The sequence below is a fragment of the Onychostoma macrolepis genome, chromosome 06, assembly GCF_012432095.1.
Source record: "Onychostoma macrolepis isolate SWU-2019 chromosome 06, ASM1243209v1, whole genome shotgun sequence".
Taxonomy (NCBI): domain Eukaryota; kingdom Metazoa; phylum Chordata; class Actinopteri; order Cypriniformes; family Cyprinidae; genus Onychostoma; species Onychostoma macrolepis.
In genome coordinates, this window is record NC_081160.1 from 24,768,935 (window position 1) to 24,788,086 (window position 19,152).

At 36.7% G+C, this 19,152-nt stretch overlaps 1 protein-coding gene across 1 annotated transcript; it reads right to left on the reverse strand.

Moving 5' to 3' along the window:
• Positions 1-304: 304 nt before the first annotated feature.
• sec61a1b (SEC61 translocon subunit alpha 1b) lies at positions 305-7,213 on the reverse strand. Its single transcript, XM_058780030.1, has 12 exons — positions 7,061-7,213; positions 6,226-6,293; positions 6,072-6,137; positions 5,812-5,890; positions 5,350-5,481; positions 5,029-5,138; positions 3,473-3,626; positions 3,225-3,385; positions 2,299-2,496; positions 1,630-1,821; positions 1,463-1,539; positions 305-1,377 (listed from the first exon to the last, which is right to left on the reverse strand). Exons 1-12 carry the CDS (start codon positions 7,065-7,067, stop codon positions 1,191-1,193), a joined length of 1,431 nt encoding a protein of 476 aa, XP_058636013.1. The 5' UTR covers positions 7,068-7,213; the 3' UTR covers positions 305-1,190.
• Between the last annotated feature and the right edge of the window lie 11,939 nt (positions 7,214-19,152).

The window sequence follows — 19,152 nt, forward strand, 5'->3', positions numbered from 1 at the left end:
GGCACTAAGTCTGAAAGGATAGTACAGTATGTTCTGAACCCCAAATACATCTCAGACATGAGTATCAAATTTGAATTTATGAATATTAGCAACTTAATACATGACATTAAACTAAGAAAAAAAAAATGGTGACAAATTATCTTTCTTTTTTTAATTAATGAAATGTGGTAGCCTTGCGGGTTCTGCACAGAAATTGTTTGACTCCGAAGACTACAGTAACAGTCTTTTGTCTTCAACTAACATCTTTAGAAAACGGTGCTAGAAAAAAAAACTGCTCAATTTACAAAGAACAAAACTCCAAAAGTATTCGCAAGACATTTTAATACTGTGGCCTGCATAAGAAAACAACACATGAAACATTCTCCTTTTACAAACCACATCCTCTCATAATCAACACTGGCGTATTCATTAACGGGCAGTTTTTGTAGCATTTGGTCCACTAAAAGAAACCACAGCTAAGTAGATCTAAAAGGGTCGATAATAGAAATAATTTAGTAGTGTGACTGAAGTACACAGAACCGTTTTATAACAGCTTGTAAATACAAGAAAACAACAAACATAAATATAACAGAAACTATGTTGGCAAAATTTCAACAAATTCAATGCAGTAATCTCAAAGAAATCGCATCGATAAACTTGGGCAAATTTAACAACCAATCCCATATTATCACACACTCAGCCCACACCAATGCAACATGCAAATGTGCACAAACCCACACATACACTGTAAAAATCTTTTTATTTACACCAAATCAACCATTGCCATGATAGAACATCGCGCTCACCTGATCACACACATACAGAGACACGTTTAATTCAGGGCGTATCAAAGGCTGATCAAGTTTAGACATGTTACTTCTATTATGCATTACTGAATGGAATTACATGGAATCAGAAACACCCATATATAGATACTGGCTTGAGAGATTGGCAAATGTGAAAATGAAGAATGGTTACATTCCCATGCTTAATACTGAGATATCAAGCTGCCATATTTTTCCCAAGTGAACAGAATACAATTCACTCTGCAACTCTGATGCGAAGCGAGCCACTACAGGTCAGGATCAGATGCACAGTGGGAGCAAATCCTTGATGTAGAACATTGAATTTGTGCATTAAAAAAAAAAAATCATATAAAAAGAACTTAACCTCATAATTCAGTCAGTCTGATGTGGTCACAGAGGGCCGTACTAAAAGAGGAGAGCTCCCATACTGCCCACTTCACTCTGTTCTTTCACAAAGATCTCAAAGTACTGGTAGATGATAGTGACAGCCAACAAGATTCCAGTTCCTGAGCCGATGGCTCCCAGGAAGTCGGCCATGACTGAGAGACCACCTATACACAGGCCTCCGAAAGCTGCAGCTGTGGGGATGTACCTAAACGAGGATTTAAAGAAAGCTTTAGTTATTCTATATTTGATTCGTTGAGTCTAATTAAGTTTGAGTGCTCTGTATGTATTACCTGTTGAGTTCATGAACCATAGAAGTTTCTCTGTGTCCCCTCATAACCATCTGCTGTTCTTTCAGCTGTTTGGCGACCTAAGTAACGCAAAGTGTACATATGCCATAAGTTGACTGTACAATGCAGTTCAGTGTAAACAATAAGCAGGAACAGTATAATGCTCTTACATCTTTGGCAGAGGATCCAGACACTTCGATCCAGGTCTTAGAAAAGAAGGCACAGGATCCCAGCATGAAGATGATGTAAATGATGGCATGGACTGGATCATCTAGTACTGTGCCGAAGGACTCTGGGGGAGAGAGGTAGTAACAAAGACCACCTACTGGATAAGCACGAGCAGGCCCTCCACTTGAGGTATCCTGTTAACCAAAAAAAAAAAACTCACTTTATAGGTGCACCAAGAAGTTTTGTTATAAAACTAAAAGAGTCTGATAAGCAAAATAAAATGAGTTGCATTTATTCATTTTATTTAGTCATGTAATTTCAAAACAGACTTCATCTTCACCTTCAACAACATCATTTATTGAAGAATATACAGTTCTTGAAACAAAAGATGTCAGTTACTTAATTTAATATATCCTTACTGCCAGTTTATATGAATAAATATTTGAAAACAAGCGGCTTTGTCAATTAATTACCCTATAATTATATTTTGAATATTGTGTTGAACAATGGGGGGCTTTTGACTCAAAAAAGTTAATTTAAAAACTAATTTAAAACATGTTACACAATTTATAGGTGCAAGTAAAAAAGCATGTTCAAACTGAAAAAAATAAAATACAATAAATACAAACTGTTCAAACACAAATATGGGAAAGTTTAAACAAGTTACTTACCGACCAAGTCCCCAGCAGATTGACCAAGAAGTTCCCACTGAAGCGTGTGGAGAGCATTTGAGAGATGACATAAAGGTTGGACACCAGTGCAGACTGCAGGATGATGGGAATGTTGGAGGTGTAGAACAGTTTGATGGGATATGTGTTGTACTGGCCACGGTAACGTGCAGATTTGATGGGGAGGTCAACTCTGAAGCCCTGTGGAACAAGAAATTACATGCTTAGCATCTAATACTTGAAATTTGGATCATTTATAATTAAACTGCAATATTCAAGGTATCATCTGTAGGAAAAACTGTGAAAGTAGAGCTTCACGATTTGAAAAACATTATACTAATAGAGTAAAACTGTAAAATTAGAATACTAATATTTACTTAATTTCTTCATTTTCAAAAATTAAACAAAGCAGCTTTCATTCTGGTGGAAACCCACAGCCAATTTACAAGCACTTCTTATAGCGGGTATAGGAGGATGTTAGCGCAAATTCACTTTATAAGTGACCCAAACCATGAGCAGATGCAGAGTTCCTGTGGAACAGCATTTACTGTGAACTGTACTGAGACACTAAACAGTGGATCATGAGCTGCTTGCATTTTAAAAAACACAGCAATAGATATGTATGTGTTTGATTAAATCGTAGGCTTTGTTTTGAGCCATATCAGAAGGTAAGGTGAAGGCATTTTCACAGGCAAAACCCAGTCATTCCAATTGGATTCTGCACAATCTGGAGTTTCATGTAAGAGTGAAAAACTTTCCCCACGCAAGTTTGGCTCATCTCCAAGTTGGCCACATGAATTTGCTGCATTTAGAAACCAAAACTTACTTGGATTGAAAGTGACTTCTGTGTGAGTGGTGCTTCTTACACCACTGCACTATGGAACTTCTCTTGCCAATGTGAGCACACCTTTATGCAATAACCAACTAACCTGAAAGTATATGACCACTGCAAAGACGAAGACTGTAGCGATGAGGTTCAAGAGATTGGGCAGGTTCTGTCTGTAGAAGGCCTCTCTCAGTGCTCGCACTTTATCAGTACGAGTGGCCAACAGGTGGAACAGAGCAATAATGGCTCCCTCAAACTCAGTACCTGTACGCACACAAAAAAAGTTCAGTCAGCATCACTAAAGACATCACAGAACGGTTCAAAACAAGATGCTATATCCTGAACACAAACCTCTTCCTGTGTTGACTGTGGTTGGGCTGAACGCCTTCCATACGATTGTCTCACAGATGTTGGTGGCAATGAAGAGAGAGATGCCAGAGCCCAAACCGTAACCTTTCTGCAGCAACTCATCCAGCAGCAACACGATCAGACCGGCCACAAACAACTACAAAGAATAAACAAATCAATATTAACTGATCAAATATAGCTTAATTAACTAAAGGAGGTGTTTAAAAAGAAGAGGGTAATGTTCTTCACAAAACAAATCACAAGATAAGACTGAGGAGATCCAAGATGTTGATCAGTCAGACTCTTTATAATGTCCCTCATTTGTGTAGATAGCAAATGCGAATACAAACAGACAAGATTATTTGAACAATGCCTGCAAAGGTCACTACGATAGACAGAGCAAAGTCCAATAGCTTGAAGGAAGCTAGAGAGAGAAATGGTTCCACAATAAGGCAAATACAGATCCAATATATCTTTCAATGGTCGTTGTTGATGATAATACTCTATATTGCCAAAAGTATTGATCACCTTCTAATGAACAGGTTTGACTACTTTAGTCATTTCCATGAGTACAAATCTTAATGTTTAAGCATATAATGAGATTCTATGGAATTGTGTGCTTCTAATTTTAAAGCAACAGTTTGGACAGGACCCTTTTCTATTCTAACATGACAATGCCTCTGTGTATAAGGCAAGGTTCAGAAAGAAATGATTGATTTAGTCAGTGTGGAAGAACTTGACTGGTCTGCAGAAAGCCAAGTCCTAATCCAAGCTGAACACCTCTGGTGTGACTTTAGATGCAGATCTTGGGCCAAAAACTCTTCACCAAACACCAATGACTTGTACATATGGGTACAGTCATTTTAGACACTTCCAAAACTGTTGCAACAGAGCTGGACATACAATTTTTAAATAAATGAATTAGGTTTCCATCTTTGCTGCCACAGTTTTGGAAGTGCCTTTTTCTGTTCTAAAGAAGGGGGTGTCCCAATACGTTTGTCCATATAGTGCATGTACAAGTCATTGGTGTTTGGTGAAGAGTTTTTGGCTCAAGATCTGCATTTAAAGTCACACCAGAGGTGTTCAGCTTGGATTAGGACTTGGCTTTCTGCAGACCAGTCAAGTTCTTCCACACTGACTAAATCAATCATTTCTTTCTGAACCTTGCCTTATACACAGAGGCATTGTCATGTTAGAATAGAAAAGGGTCCTGTCCAAACTGTTGCTTTAAAATTAGAAGCACACAATTCCCTAGAATATCATTATATGCTTAAACATTAAGATTTGTACTCATGGAAATTACTAAAGTAGTCAAACCTGTTCATTAGAAGGGGGTGACCCAATACTTTTGGCAATATAGTGTATCTGGAATAAGGAGTACTAAAATTAAATGTACACAATAATAATGACTGAAAATGGAAAATGTGCATTAAATGAGATTTGTTTGGAACTGAATGTATCTGTTAAATGGCCGAGCAGAGAATGTTACTGGCTGAATAGATTCATCAGTTTATCACTAAAAAGTCTAAATATTTCACACAGAAAGAATGTGAATTTACCTGGATGATGATGAGGAGGCAGATTCCAGCACCCATCTCTGAAGGGTCTCCATACATGCCAGTCATCACATACACAATAGCCTGGCCAATGGTGATGATCATACCAAAAACTGGTGGAAAGATCTCAGTTAGATATCTTAACAAAACAAATGCAATGATAACATTAAGATGGGTTTCCCACAAGAGTATTGCACTGGGAGCTGCATTAGACCTTTCCATTAGTTTCAATCAATGAAGTCACTTAATACATAAAATGTATATTTATATACAAACACACACACACACAAGAACCATATAATAGAATGTTATAATATGTCTTACGTTTCTGAGCTCCGTTGAAGAGCGCTCTATCTTTAGGTGTGTCTCCAACCTCAATGATTTTTGCTCCAGCCAGCAGCTGCATGATTAGACCAGATGTCACAATGGGAGAGATACCTAACTCCATCAGAGTACCTGAAACACACATTATTAAACTTTATTCAAACTAAATCTAATTTTCCAAACACTGACGACCAATATAAAACACACAAAAAACAAATTGTGTATACCAGATACTACATATAATTGAGTGGCTTTGGAATAAATATTAATTTTAGATAATCATGTATAATTTACGGCAGATATTAATTTTCTTAACATCAGCCTGAATTCATTCATTAAATGATATAATGCTGAGCAATTGTTATTAATCTGCCACTGATGCTTAATTAAGTCATTCGTCTTCAATCAACATGGGATGACTGATTCAATCACTGCTTGAACTGCTGATTCAGGTATAAGCACCTCTGTTAGATGCCAGGATCACTCTCATCCAGTAAAAGGGATCTGCTGAGTCTGAAGACATAATTCCAAAGAGGGGAATCTGGAGGACAGAGATCACCATAGATCAATCAAACATAAAGTTTATGGTCTCCGACAGCAAATAAAGCACATCCAAAGATGGTAATGTTTGGTTTGAGAGGTTTATAAATGCACAAGAATGATTTTGTTGATCATCAACAGCACTTCAGAGAGTTCAGGAGTTTAAATAATAGGGAACATACCTGGCAGCACACCAGAAAGATGAACAAGGTGATTGCAGTCCATAACACTTTTTCTCTGAACTGAATCTGTGGGAAAGAGATTCAAGGAGTTAGTATAGCTAAAGCGCCACAAGAACAAAGCAAAGCAAAAATAGGATGTGATCAAACTGCATACCCTCCTCTCTGGTTTCTGGATCTCCGGTAAAACCGCACAGAATGGCTTTATCACCTCTAGGAATTTAACTGAAAAAGAAAAGACATGCACTTAGGTTTACAGTTGTTATGCCTAACAGGAGAAACAAGACAATGTTACTATCCCAAGAGGTCTTGGTGATTCAGGCGACGTGGCTTTAGAGTTTCTGGAATTCAAACAAGTCACTTGAATCTGTCTCTCTTGCAACGTCATCATTCAATCCAAGAAAAACAAAAAAAACAAACCCATTTTGAATAACAAAATCAAGATCTCATCTGTCCATTAAATACGACCTAAAAACTAAAACAAATCACGCTTCAAAACAAAAGTAATGATTTACAATTATCGACGGTAACATTTTTTAGTTTTTTTTATTTTAGCATTAAGTTAGCCTATATTTTAAGTATGCATCGTGTCTCTAGTTAAATTACTTGTTATGTTTAAAAAGCATACAACGTCTATGCGATGAAAATAAACAGCAAATGCGATTTGTGACCATGCTAGTTTACTTACCAAGTAGGCTACTAGCTGGCTATGGTCGCTTTAAAAATCGGTACAATTACAAATGTAACCATTAAAGTCATATTTTAGACAACAACAACAAATTATAAAGTGCGTGTTTTTGTAAACTCGACATTAAAACAACCGAGGAACATGAGATTCTGACGGTAAAACACAGTTGCTAATCTAAAATGAACGAAGAAGCACGGAAGCTACAGTTATTTTTAAAACAGCAGTTGTTTACAACTAACGTTACAGAATACATTAAACTCCCTTTTAATAGACTCGAAGTAAAGTAATAATTACGACGACTCACTGGCCATGGTGTCTCCTCTGATGATGGTCCAAGTCTAGCAGTTAGCGAGCACCGGTCAGCGGCTCTAGAGGAGCGTGTTCAGGACACGTCACCCAGAGCACAAATACACGTCAGTGTCTGTGCCACAGAAACAGCGGATTGGATGGATACCGAATAAAGTATGAAATGGGCGGGATTTGTGGCCCGGAAGTTGTCTCTAATATAGGTATGATGGTAATAAATAACAGTTTTGTAGTTATGCTTTTTCATTTTTTCACTAACTTTTTATGCAATAGATATTTAGGTTTCTAAGATGTGAGTGTGTACAGACGTAGATTATAGTTTGAACGTGAAAGGGTGTCACGTGTCAACCGTTACATTTCTCAGCGCAGGACAAAACTGACCAACCAGAATCATTTATGATCTAATAATAATGTAAAGACTTTTTATTTAAAAAATACAATTCTGTATTTATGCTAGGGGAAAAAACCTTTTAAAGGTATATTATACAATTTTAAAACTTTAAAAGATTATACAATTTAGTACAGAATCCCACGTGCTGTGTTTTTCAGATGGATTGGCTGGAAGACTTATTTTTGTCACGAATGTTTTGTTCTTGAATACAGGATTAATGAATGTTTTGTTTTGTTCAGCATATCCTATTATATATTAAATAGATTTTTAATAGATTAAAATGACTCATAGATTAGAATTATTGTTTTTTTATTTTATTATTAACCAATTTTATTACAGTTGCTTTTGCAGCTGCGGTTTGTCAAGTCACTAATGAGACTGATAGATGCATTGATGCAATAGCCAACGTTATTCTTTACCAAGATAAACCTTAAGGTAATGTGTATTGTTTTATGTTGTTATAATTATTTTTAACACAAACTACGTTCAGTTAGAACATAATCCCAACAGTTAAGAAGCACAACATAGCCTATCGGTGAGCTATATAGATTTTGTGGTAAATTGATCGTGTCTGCGCAAAATAACTGAAATGTTGAGTTTCACGACTAATTTTTTTAAAATATGACTTCACTGAGTGCATCTTCAACATTGCCGTTTAATATAGGTTACTTGACACAAATAATCGACAGGGGGCATCGCTTCATCAGAAATCCGGAGGCTCTTGATTCATGGAAAACCTGTTGAAACAAGGACTTGAGTGCTGAATCAGAGGTAGAATCCATGAACAAAAAGTACCAAGAAGTACTATGATGCCGCATTTATTTGGACATATAAGCTACCAACGATAATACCATAATTTTTGGACATGTATCATCATATTGCCAGTATTCTGATTATCATATCAAATTATCATTTGATACCATCATGGTAGTTCCACTTCAGTGCTTTTTAGTTCAGCACAGTTTTGTGATTTGAGATTATGATTTGATTTGAAAACAAGGCGATTCACATTGTCAGAAATCTGTCGGATATAATCTGATGTATTTTATGTTATTATATACAACTCAAAAAAAAAAGTATCATTTTCATGAGTTGATGTAATTCACATCACAGCAACATTTAAAACTTGAAAATGAATTGTTAACTGACCGTTTTTAAACAATTATAGTTCATCAAAACAGATTTGTTGAATGGGTATAATGTGATTATGACAGCAGATTATCCTCGTCTGGTGTCTGCAGCTGATGCAGGCCAATCTGACACACATAATCACCGAGCCGTACTAACATTCACACCAACCAGGGATTAAACAAATGACAGAGCAGAGAACACATGGCTTTTTGCTCAGTACTTTATACACATTTATGTGCACAGCAGCTGATTCTGTGGTGTGCTTGTTCTGGTTAGAGATGAGCCGTCGTCTGCACTTTAATAAAGAGATACTTGTTCAGACTGGTTATATAATGGTCAGTGAACTGTGAGATAACACAGAGGTGAGGCCAAGCAAATAACACACAAATCACACATACTTTTCTCACCCAACTGTTCATTTTCTTTTACATCTCAGTGTTGTGTCATATAAGGCAAAAAATGTCATTTAGCACTTTGTTTGTGTGTGTATGTATACACATGTAAATTCATAAAGGAATAATATTTCAGCCATGTTGAAAGATGTGGAATCTGGACTGAGAAAAAAAGTGGCGTGATACATAAGCAAAGGAAATTCATATTTCCCAAAATGTTTATTTTCACGTACACCAAGGCCTTCCGCTTCATTTATTTTTATGGTGTTTGCATTTCTCAATGAGATATAGTCCATTTCAGCTGCTATTTTCAGTTGCTGTTGACATAACGCAGGATCTAAATTCTTCAGTTGCTAACCGTGCTGAGAGTTATGTGATTTATTTTATGGATTATGTGACATTTCAGTTAGATTCACCTGGGTTTGGTTTACAATTTGAGAGAAACAAACTGCTGAGCTACATCCTTTTTTCAATGCCTTACATAACCTGGTGAAGTTAACTTATTTAATTTCATTTTTAGGAATCAAATGTTGGTTGGTTCTCAGTTTTAAGTTCTTATAAGAACTCGAATAATACTAATTTTGCTGGTCATCATGGCTTAAATCTTTCCTCTTAATGAGCTGATAAGCCAATTAAAAAGTCAAAGAAATCTACTTAAATGTGGGGAAAAAAATGTGCACAAACCATTTTCATTCAGAAATTGCTAGTATATTTCACAAATAATTACACCTGAAATTTTGAAGTAGAAATACTGAAATAGTATTTTCTTGTAAAATGTAACCTACTCTAATAATCTTTGTTATATTTACAACTTTGAAAATTATTTACAGTGTAACAGGCATCTTTTGGCAAGATATTGTTACTTTAAAATTGTGAAACCCATTGTATAATTTCTCTTTGCTCTCTCTCCCTGCTGTTTAATGATGTAAAACCATTTAAGCTTTATGTAAACTCGCTGGCCTGGTGCACAAGGTATTTTCCAAAATCCAGAGACATTTACTTAAGTGACACCCTTATTTATTTATCACGTCAGAGATATGATCCCTAAGCCTTTGATGAGGCATGACAAATTTGTTTAGACAGTGTAAATTCTGGTTAATTCCACATATGCTCAGACACAATCACTAAACAGATATTGTCTACAGACTACTGAGGTAAACTGATGCATTATCATCAAATGTCAGAGCCGTTTTGCTCATGTGCGCCTTTTCCTTATGTTTAGACGCATCTATAAATACTGTTAGTGAGTTAGAGAGGCGTCTGATGAGTCAGAATGTGATATTATATCAGGACAGCAGAGGAAAGAATGCTTCAGTAGGCAGAGCACTTTACAACTCAACCGATTCATAAACCAAGAGAAGTCAATACATTTTTAAAATTAGTTCTAGTCTTTTTTTATTCCTCCTTAAAATGCCATAAGCAAAGTAGTAAGAATGCCTGTGGATCAGCAACCAAAATATTTCCTCTGAACTATTATACACAGCAGACTGGTTGCATGCCTCTGAATACATTCAACAGTACACACCAGAACTCTTTACAAATGCTTGAGACGTTGTTACATCATCCTTGTTACATCAAGGCCACTGAATAACATTCAGTGCTTCACTGCCATTCGACCAGGTTTTCAAAGGAAGAGTTCAGCCAAAAATGAAAAATCTGTCATTATTCATTGTACTTGTATAATTTCAAAGCCACTACTACTATTTTATAAGCAGAGCACAAAGGGGGGGAAATTATTATTATTATTATTTATTTATTTTTTAATTCAACAGCAGTTTGTGGTAACAATTTCAGCAGAAAATACCTTCCAATAATGTACCAATAATGTAAACGACACTGTAAAAAAAAAAAAAAAAAAAAGGAGAGAAAAAAGAAAACGATTTTTCGAAGTTGTAAATAAAACAAACCGATCATTTTCCCCTCACAACAGGTTTAAATAAATAAATAAATAGGTTGTAAATAACATGAAGATGAATAAATAACGATAGAATTTTAGGTTATGAATATATGGGTTATGAATATATGGCTATTGCAAACCGCTTTACAAATGTCATAAAAATAAAGTTTTTTTTTATTATTAGTACACTGTATTGATTGTTATTTTCATTGTGTTACCTGATATTCATTGCATTGTGATTTAGAGTTAACAGAAATGGCTGTAAAATTACACTCTAAAAAAGAACGGTGCTATATAGCACTAAAAGTGGTTCTTGGCTCGTAATCAGGGGAACCACTTTTGGTGCTATATAGTACCATATCTTTAAAGGTGCTATACAGCACCTGTGTCAAATGGTGCTATGTAGAACCATAAGGTGCCATATTGCATTGTATTTCTTCAACAAAAATGGTGCTATACAGCACCAACAGTGGTTCTTTAGCTCGTAAAGAACCTTTAAAGGGGCTTAACAGGTTCTTTGTATGACAGCGGTGCTATATAGCACCTTAATCACCCCAAAGAACCACTGAAGAACCGCTGAAAAACCATACAGGAGCTTAACAGGTTCTGTATATGGTAGCGGTGCTATATAGCCCCTCAGTCATGCCGAAGAACCTGTGAAGAACCACTGAAGCACCAAGATTTGGTGCTATACAGCACTAAAAGTGGTTCCCCTATGATTACGAGCCAACTTTAGTGCTATATAGCACCATTTTTTTTTAGAGTGTAATGGATAATATTCTGGCAAAAAATAATAGCAATGAAAATATAAAAAACTTGCAAATAAATAGAAATAATATTTCATAGAAACAATAAAGAAATATAAATAAACAAAAATTTATTTAATACAAAAAAATCCAAAATTAAAAAAATAAAAATAAATAGAATATATATATATATATATATATATATATATATATATATATATTTTTTTTAGGACCTCTCTGTCTGAAAACTACGATGGCGGTTTAGTGCCAAGTTAAAAGAAAAAAATCGAAAATTACGAGATTAAAGTCGTAATATTTCGAGAATAAAGTCGAAATTATGAGAATAAAGCCGAAATATTACGAGAATAAAGTCGAAACACTACGAAAATAAAGTCTAAATATTTCGAGAATAAAGTCGAAATTACGAGAATACAGTAGAAATATTACAAGAATAAAGTCGAAATATTACGAGAATACAGTAGAAATGTTTCGAGAATAAAGATTGTTATAATATTTTGAGATAGGCTATTCTAGCCTTTTGCGCATGCAAATGGCCCGGATTGGGAGCACCAGGAGATATTCCAAATCTCAGTTTTCAAAATCTGTCAGTTTTATAGCGAAATACAAACAATATGTAGGCTATATTGCAATAATGGTTTTGTCAAGCGGCATGTGAGTCAATCATCTTTCCGATTACAATAACGAACGACGAGACATTATTTTCATTATAAATTAGGCTAAACTGTTGTTTTTTTTCATGCCTTATGATGTTCCTTCACTTTATATCTTGCTATAAACTTGAAATAAAGAGCAAAAACACATTTATAATTTGTATTTCGTTATAAAACTGGCAGAATTTGAAAGCTGAGCTGTGTGTAAAAGCAACAAAGCACAAAATTGTTGTGATTACTGGTTGACTGGCGCGCTACAAATAATGAATGGAAGACGTTAAATATTATGTCCTCATTTACAGTATACCATGAATAAAATAGTTTAAGTTTACAGCAGAAAACACAACAATATAACGTATGTTAACAAATTTGAGTCCACTTCAACCTTTAGAACGTTTTATTGCTGTTTAATTAAACAGGCTATGTGAGGAATGAAAGTTTGGGACGTTTTTGCGGAGCAGGTGGTGGAATTTTCACAATAATTTAATGAATTTATTCACATAAATACAGCGATCTGTCACGCCACATTAAAGAGCCTGAAAATCACATTATTGTAAAACACATAATTTGTGTTTCGCTATAAAACTGATTTTGAAAACTGAGACTTTTGTTTTATATTAAAAGCACTAAAAGCTTAAGCTATTGCTATTGGGTGGTTGGTGCACTACAAATAACGAATGCAATGGAAGACATGAAATATTACTGCATATTGCATACTGTCCCCGAGAGTATGACACATGGTATGATTTCTGCTAATAATCCCACATATATTTGTATTGTATTAAAAAAGGGTTAAATAAGAGAGCTACATTTCTAAAATTTAAATTCTCGAAACATTTTGACTTTATTCTCATAGTATTTCAACTTTATTTTCGAAACATTTCGACTTTATTCTCGTAATATTTCGACTTTATTCTCGTAGTATTTCGACTTTATTCTCGAAACATTTCAACTTTATTCTCGAAACATTTTGACTTTATTCTCGTAATTTCGACTTTATTCTCGAAATATTACGACTTTAATGTCATAATTTTAGATTTTTTTTTATTTTTTAACGTGGCACTAAAACGCTGTCGTAGAAAACTGCTTCATACCACCCCCTTCCATTTTCTTCAGCTTTTTAGGTGGACAGCAAAGAACACAGTTATGTAAAAACAACCTTGACCTATTCTGCCTGCGGGGGGTTCAGCTGGGCTGAGCTGGTTTGACAAAATATTCACATTACAATACACACATCACATAGAAATAAGACTGGGATAGGAACTGAAATGTATTCATCTACCTTTTTTTATTTTTATTCATGCACTTCTCACATAATAGTTTTTTTTACTTAGCAGAAAGCATTTTCAAAGAGTTTCTTGCACAAACATATTTTAATGAAATAAGCCAAGTCAATATATCTGATCAGGAAAATGTTGGTGGATAGATTTAGTTGATCTTGTTAGTGAAATTGGCAGGCCTGATTAAACACATTGACAGTGCAGTCAGTGAATGAAATCAACACAGTCCGGCTCATGCTATATGGGAGCAGCGTTTACGTCATGACAGTGCTTATGTAAGATTCTAATTCTTTCTTGGCCTGGTTTTCTCTCACTCTCTCTGACTGTGGTCAAACACTAAGGGCCATTCATGACCCTACGGCTGGCCCTGTCATTGTGTGTTTATGTCTTAGTCTCCTTGAATTCTTAGAGAAGACATTCTTTTTTCCTTTGTTAGTTGCTACCTGTAACATGATGTTGGCTAGTGAAGCAGTGCTAATTTCTTTTCCCCACTTGTTTGAATGCTTCATATGAAGGATCATGGCCACAAACATGCTTTCAGTGGAGCTGGAATGGGATGAAATATTGATTTCTAACAAGTGTAAAGCCGATGAAGTGACCTCTATAAATGACCCAGCTGCTACACTGAGAATCACACTGATGACGCATACAGGATCACTGTTGAAATTCCCTTTTCGAAAATCTGAAATTGACCTGTCACATAAGAAAGGAATACTAAACCTCAGTGGATACCTAAAGCAGTTATTCTCTCTCAATGAGGTCCAAAAACCCACAAGAGAAAATGTTTTTATGCATTTTTAATTTAATATAATTGTGTTCATTGTAAATTATATTTCATCATAATATATTTTAGTGAATTGAGTGAGTTAATTTATACATAAACTTTTTAATAATTTGTAAATACCTAATTTATGATGTATTTATTAAGTTTATTTCATAATCCTAAATGTTATATAGTGAATGCCTTTATTTTGCATTTTATGAGATAAGTAAATAATGACAAGATTTTCATTTTAGGTTATAAATATAGGGCTTATTGCAAAATGCTTTATAAAAATCATAAATGTAAAGGGTTTTTCTTTTCTATTTTAGTACACTGTAACTGTTCGTAAAAATAGGGCACAATGTACAGTGTTGATATAAAGGAATTTTCTGTATTGTTTTTGTTACAGCTGTTTTACCTGCATTTTGCCTGCATATTATTTATATTTACCTGAATTTTGCCATTTTTTTCACAATTTGAACCATTGCATTGTGTTTTAGAGTTATGAAAACAAAAAAAATTAAATAGAAATAATATTTAATAGAAATATATATATATATATATATATATATATATATATATATATATATATAGTGAAAATTCTTCTATTTTGCATTTTCAATTTAAGTTTTGTTCATTGTAATTTTTAGCATAATAAATTTGAGTAAATTTAAGTAAACATAAATTTATTTATTTATTTACCGATCATTTATTTATAAATGTTTTATTTATTTATTTATAAAATTGGTTTGATAAAATATATAGTAAATATATAGTAAAATGCGCAATTGTAAAATGTTTTTTCCTTTTTAAATATTTTCAGCATAATAAATTTAATGAATTTGAACTTTTATTTATTTAAATAAAATTATAACTTTTAGTTACTTATAAATGTTGTAATATTTATAAAAAATAAGAATTTTATAAAATGTTAGTGAAAATGCTCCAATTTTTCATTTTAATTGTAATTAATTATTTTAAGCATATATAATTGATATAAGATACACTTTTATTTCTTTGTTTTATAAATGTTAATTTATATTATCTTCTTTGCAAGCTAGAAACTTGTCCCAGTTTGTCTTTCAAAAGCATCTTACATTGGCACTTGGAAAGTTGAAAAGGATATAACAGAACGATGACTGAGAAACTAAATATTTACAAATGTGTGTGTGCGTATAAATGTGATCTCAAAAGGTGTGACTCAGTATAGAGAAAAAGACAAAGAAAGCGATCAATGCTTTACCCTCACAATCCTCTATTCTTAGGAACACAGCGGGAACAAAGGTAGAATAGAATGAACTGAACTAAAACAGAGCACAGCTGAGTACCTAAAATGAGCATGCAAATGTTAACTCTCTAAATGAGCCAGCTGCATACTTCAAACCAGTAATTATGTAAGCCGAACATATCCCCCATATGTTTCAGATTGGGGTTGAATTCATTTGATATTTGCATGACATTTTAAAGGAGGCGTAATTAGCGTATGTAGGCCAACATATGATCCCCAGCGCTAGAGAAAGAACTAAAAATATAGCGATTTCAGTATTACCAAACAGCTCCGTTGCCATGGCAACCACTCTTCTGGAGAATAGGTGAAGCTAAACTATACTGACAAACATTCAGACACAAAAAACATGCCAAATCACTCACACTTGCATACATGCGCTGACCAGTAACCATTTACACACTGGCGCTCATCCATGATGTTACATCAAATCACTGGAACAATGCAGTCCACTGAGACACGGGATAAAGCAGATAAAACAACCAAACAGAACAAATGATTAAATGCGCACTGTCCTCAAAGCCCATAAAGCCCATCATTTGGCATCTGAAGCCCCCTGTGGAGCGCTTAGTTTTGGACCAGCTGTTCATGGACCACAATACACTAAATCTAGGACATTTGAATATTAAATTGCTGGTCAAAGGTTGGGAATAATTACTATTTTTTATGTTTTTGAAATAAGTGTCTTATACCCACCAAGCCTGCATTTACTTGAGCAAAAATACAGTAAAACTGTAATTTTCTTAAACATTATTACAATTTAATAACTGTTTTCTATTTTAATATATTTTCAAATGTATTTTTTTCCTGTGATGACAAAGCTGAATTTTCAGCATCATTACTCCAGTCTTCAGTGTCACGTGATCCTTCAGAAATCATTCTAATATGCTGATTTGGTGCCAAATTAATTAATTAACTTATTTATCTTATTATTGACTCTATAATAAATTAGTGCTGTCAAATGATTAATCATGATTAATCGCATAAAAGTTTTTGTTTGCATAATATATGTGTGTGTTCTGTGTATATTTATTATGTATATGTGACCCTGGACAACAAAACCAGTCTTAAGTGTACATTTTTTTAAATTGAGATTTATACATCACATGAAAGCTGAATAAATAATCTTTCCATTGATGTATGGTTTGTTAGGATTGGACAATATTTGGCCGTGATACAACTATTTGAAAATCTGGAATCTGAGGGTGCAAAAAAATCTAAATATTGAGAAAATCGCCTTTAAAGTTGTCCAAATGAAGTTCTTAGCAATGCATATTACTAATCAAAAATTAAGTTGATACATTTACAGTAAGAAATTTACAAAAAATCTTCATGGAACATGATCTTTACTTAATATCCTAATGATTTTTGGCATAAAAGAAAAATCTATAATTTTGACCCATTCAATTTATTTTTGGCTATTGCTACAAATATACCCCAGCGACTTAAGGTAGAGGGTCACATATATAAATACACACATGCAGTATATATTTAGAAAATATTTACATGTTTATATTTATATTCATATAATTTATATTATAAATAAATATATTTAATATTGTGGCGGGGGTGAGGAATCACACACGACAACGAGACTTTAAAGAGTCAAGAAAACCCCGGAGGGTGGATTTATTTGTGCAATAGTGTGAGTTCGTGGTGCGGTGCTCCGTGCAGTGTTCCAGCTCAATCCTCTCATGTCCTCGAAGTGGTGGGTCGGTGTAGCGCTTCCGTGGTTCGGTGGGACCGGTCACACGCTGTCTTCTGGCAGAAAGGAGATAGAACAACATTAGTTGTGGAGACTTCCTCAGAACTCACCGGAGTGTGTGTGAAAGGCGGCTTATAAAGGGCGGTGCCTGATGAGCTCCAAGTGTGACCGGTCTGCCGGCTCGGGACCCGTGTCACACCCCCCCCTGACAGACCTGCGCAAGCTGCCCAACCACGGGAGAGTCCGTCCGCGTTGGCGTTGGCCGTTCCCGCCCAATGTTGTACAACGAAGTGGAAGTCCTGGAGCGCCAGGAACCACCGAGTCACCCGTGCGTTTGTGTCTTTTGCTCGGGCCATCCACTGCAAGGGAGCGTGGTCGGTGACGAGGGTGAACTTCCGCCCGAGTAGGTAATATCGGAGCTCCAGGACTGCCCACTTAACGGCCAACGCTTCTCTCTCAACCGTGGCGTAGCGACGTTCCGCGGGGGTCAGCTTCCGACTGATGTAGACCACCGGGTGTTCCTCGCCGTCTACTTCCTGGGAGAGGACGGCTCCCAACCCGGCGAAGCTCCATCAGCACCCTCCGCAACCGTTCGAGGTTGTATGATGATATAGTCCAGATAGGCCGCCGCGTAGGCCTGGTGGGGCCGCAGTAGGACATCCATCAGCCGTTGGAAAGTGGCTGGGGCCCCGTGTAGGCCGAAGGGGAGCGGCACCTGCCAATATCCCTTTGTAAGGTCGAGCGTAGAGATGAACCGGGCTCTCCCAGGCGGTCGATCAGCTCGTCTACACGGGGCATGGGGTAGCTGTCAAATTCCGAGACTTCATTCAGACGTCGAAAGTCATTGCAGAAGCGGAGGGTGCTGTCCGGCTTCGGGACCATGACGATAGGGCTGGACCATGGGCTCCGAGATGGTTCGATTACCCCTAACTTCAGCATCTCCTGTATTTCGTCCTCAATGGCGTGTCGCCGAGCCTCCGGGACACGGTAGGGCCGCTGCCTCACGATGGTGCCAGTCGGGACGCGGATGTCGTGGTGGAGGACGTTGGTCCGCCCGGGCAGGGGTGAGAACACATCGGAGAACTGACTGACCAGATGTTGAAGCTCCGTCTTCTGGGCAGCCGAGAGATGGGGGTTGACGTCGACAACCACGGGATCTGAGGTGACAAGGGCCGACAGCTGAGCCCGGTTCCCGACCCACCGTTTCAAAAGGTTGATATGATAGAGTTGTTCCTCCCGTCGGCGGCCGGGCTGGCGTACCCGATAGGTGACTGGCCCGACTCGTTCGGTAACCGTGTACGGCCCCTGCCAGGTGGCCAGGAACTTGCAAGCGGCTGTTGGAACCAAAACCATCACATGGTCCCCGGGCTGAAACTCCCGTGGTTGGGCTGCCCGGTTGTAGTGACATTGCTGGGCTTGTTGGGCCTTGGTGAGGTGTTCCCGGACTAACGGCATCACTCTGTCTATCCTCTCCCTCATGTCGCGCACGTGCTCGATCGTGGATCGGAGGGCGGCCGGCTGTTGTTCCCATGCCTCCCTCACGATGTCCAGGAGCCCTCGAGGCTGGCGGCCGAAGAGCAGCTCGAAGGGGGTAAAACCGGTGGAGGCCTGGGGAACCTCCCGGATCCCGAAGAGCACATAGGGAAGCATCCGGTCCCAGTCGCGCTTGTCCTCAGCAGCCACTCGGCGAAGCATTTGTTTGAGGGTTTGGTTGAATCTCTCTACCAAGCCATCCGTCTGCGGATGGTAAACGGTGGTCCGGAGCTGTTTGACCTTTAGGAGGCGACAGAGGTCCGCCATTAGCCGGGACATGAACGGCGTGCCTTGGT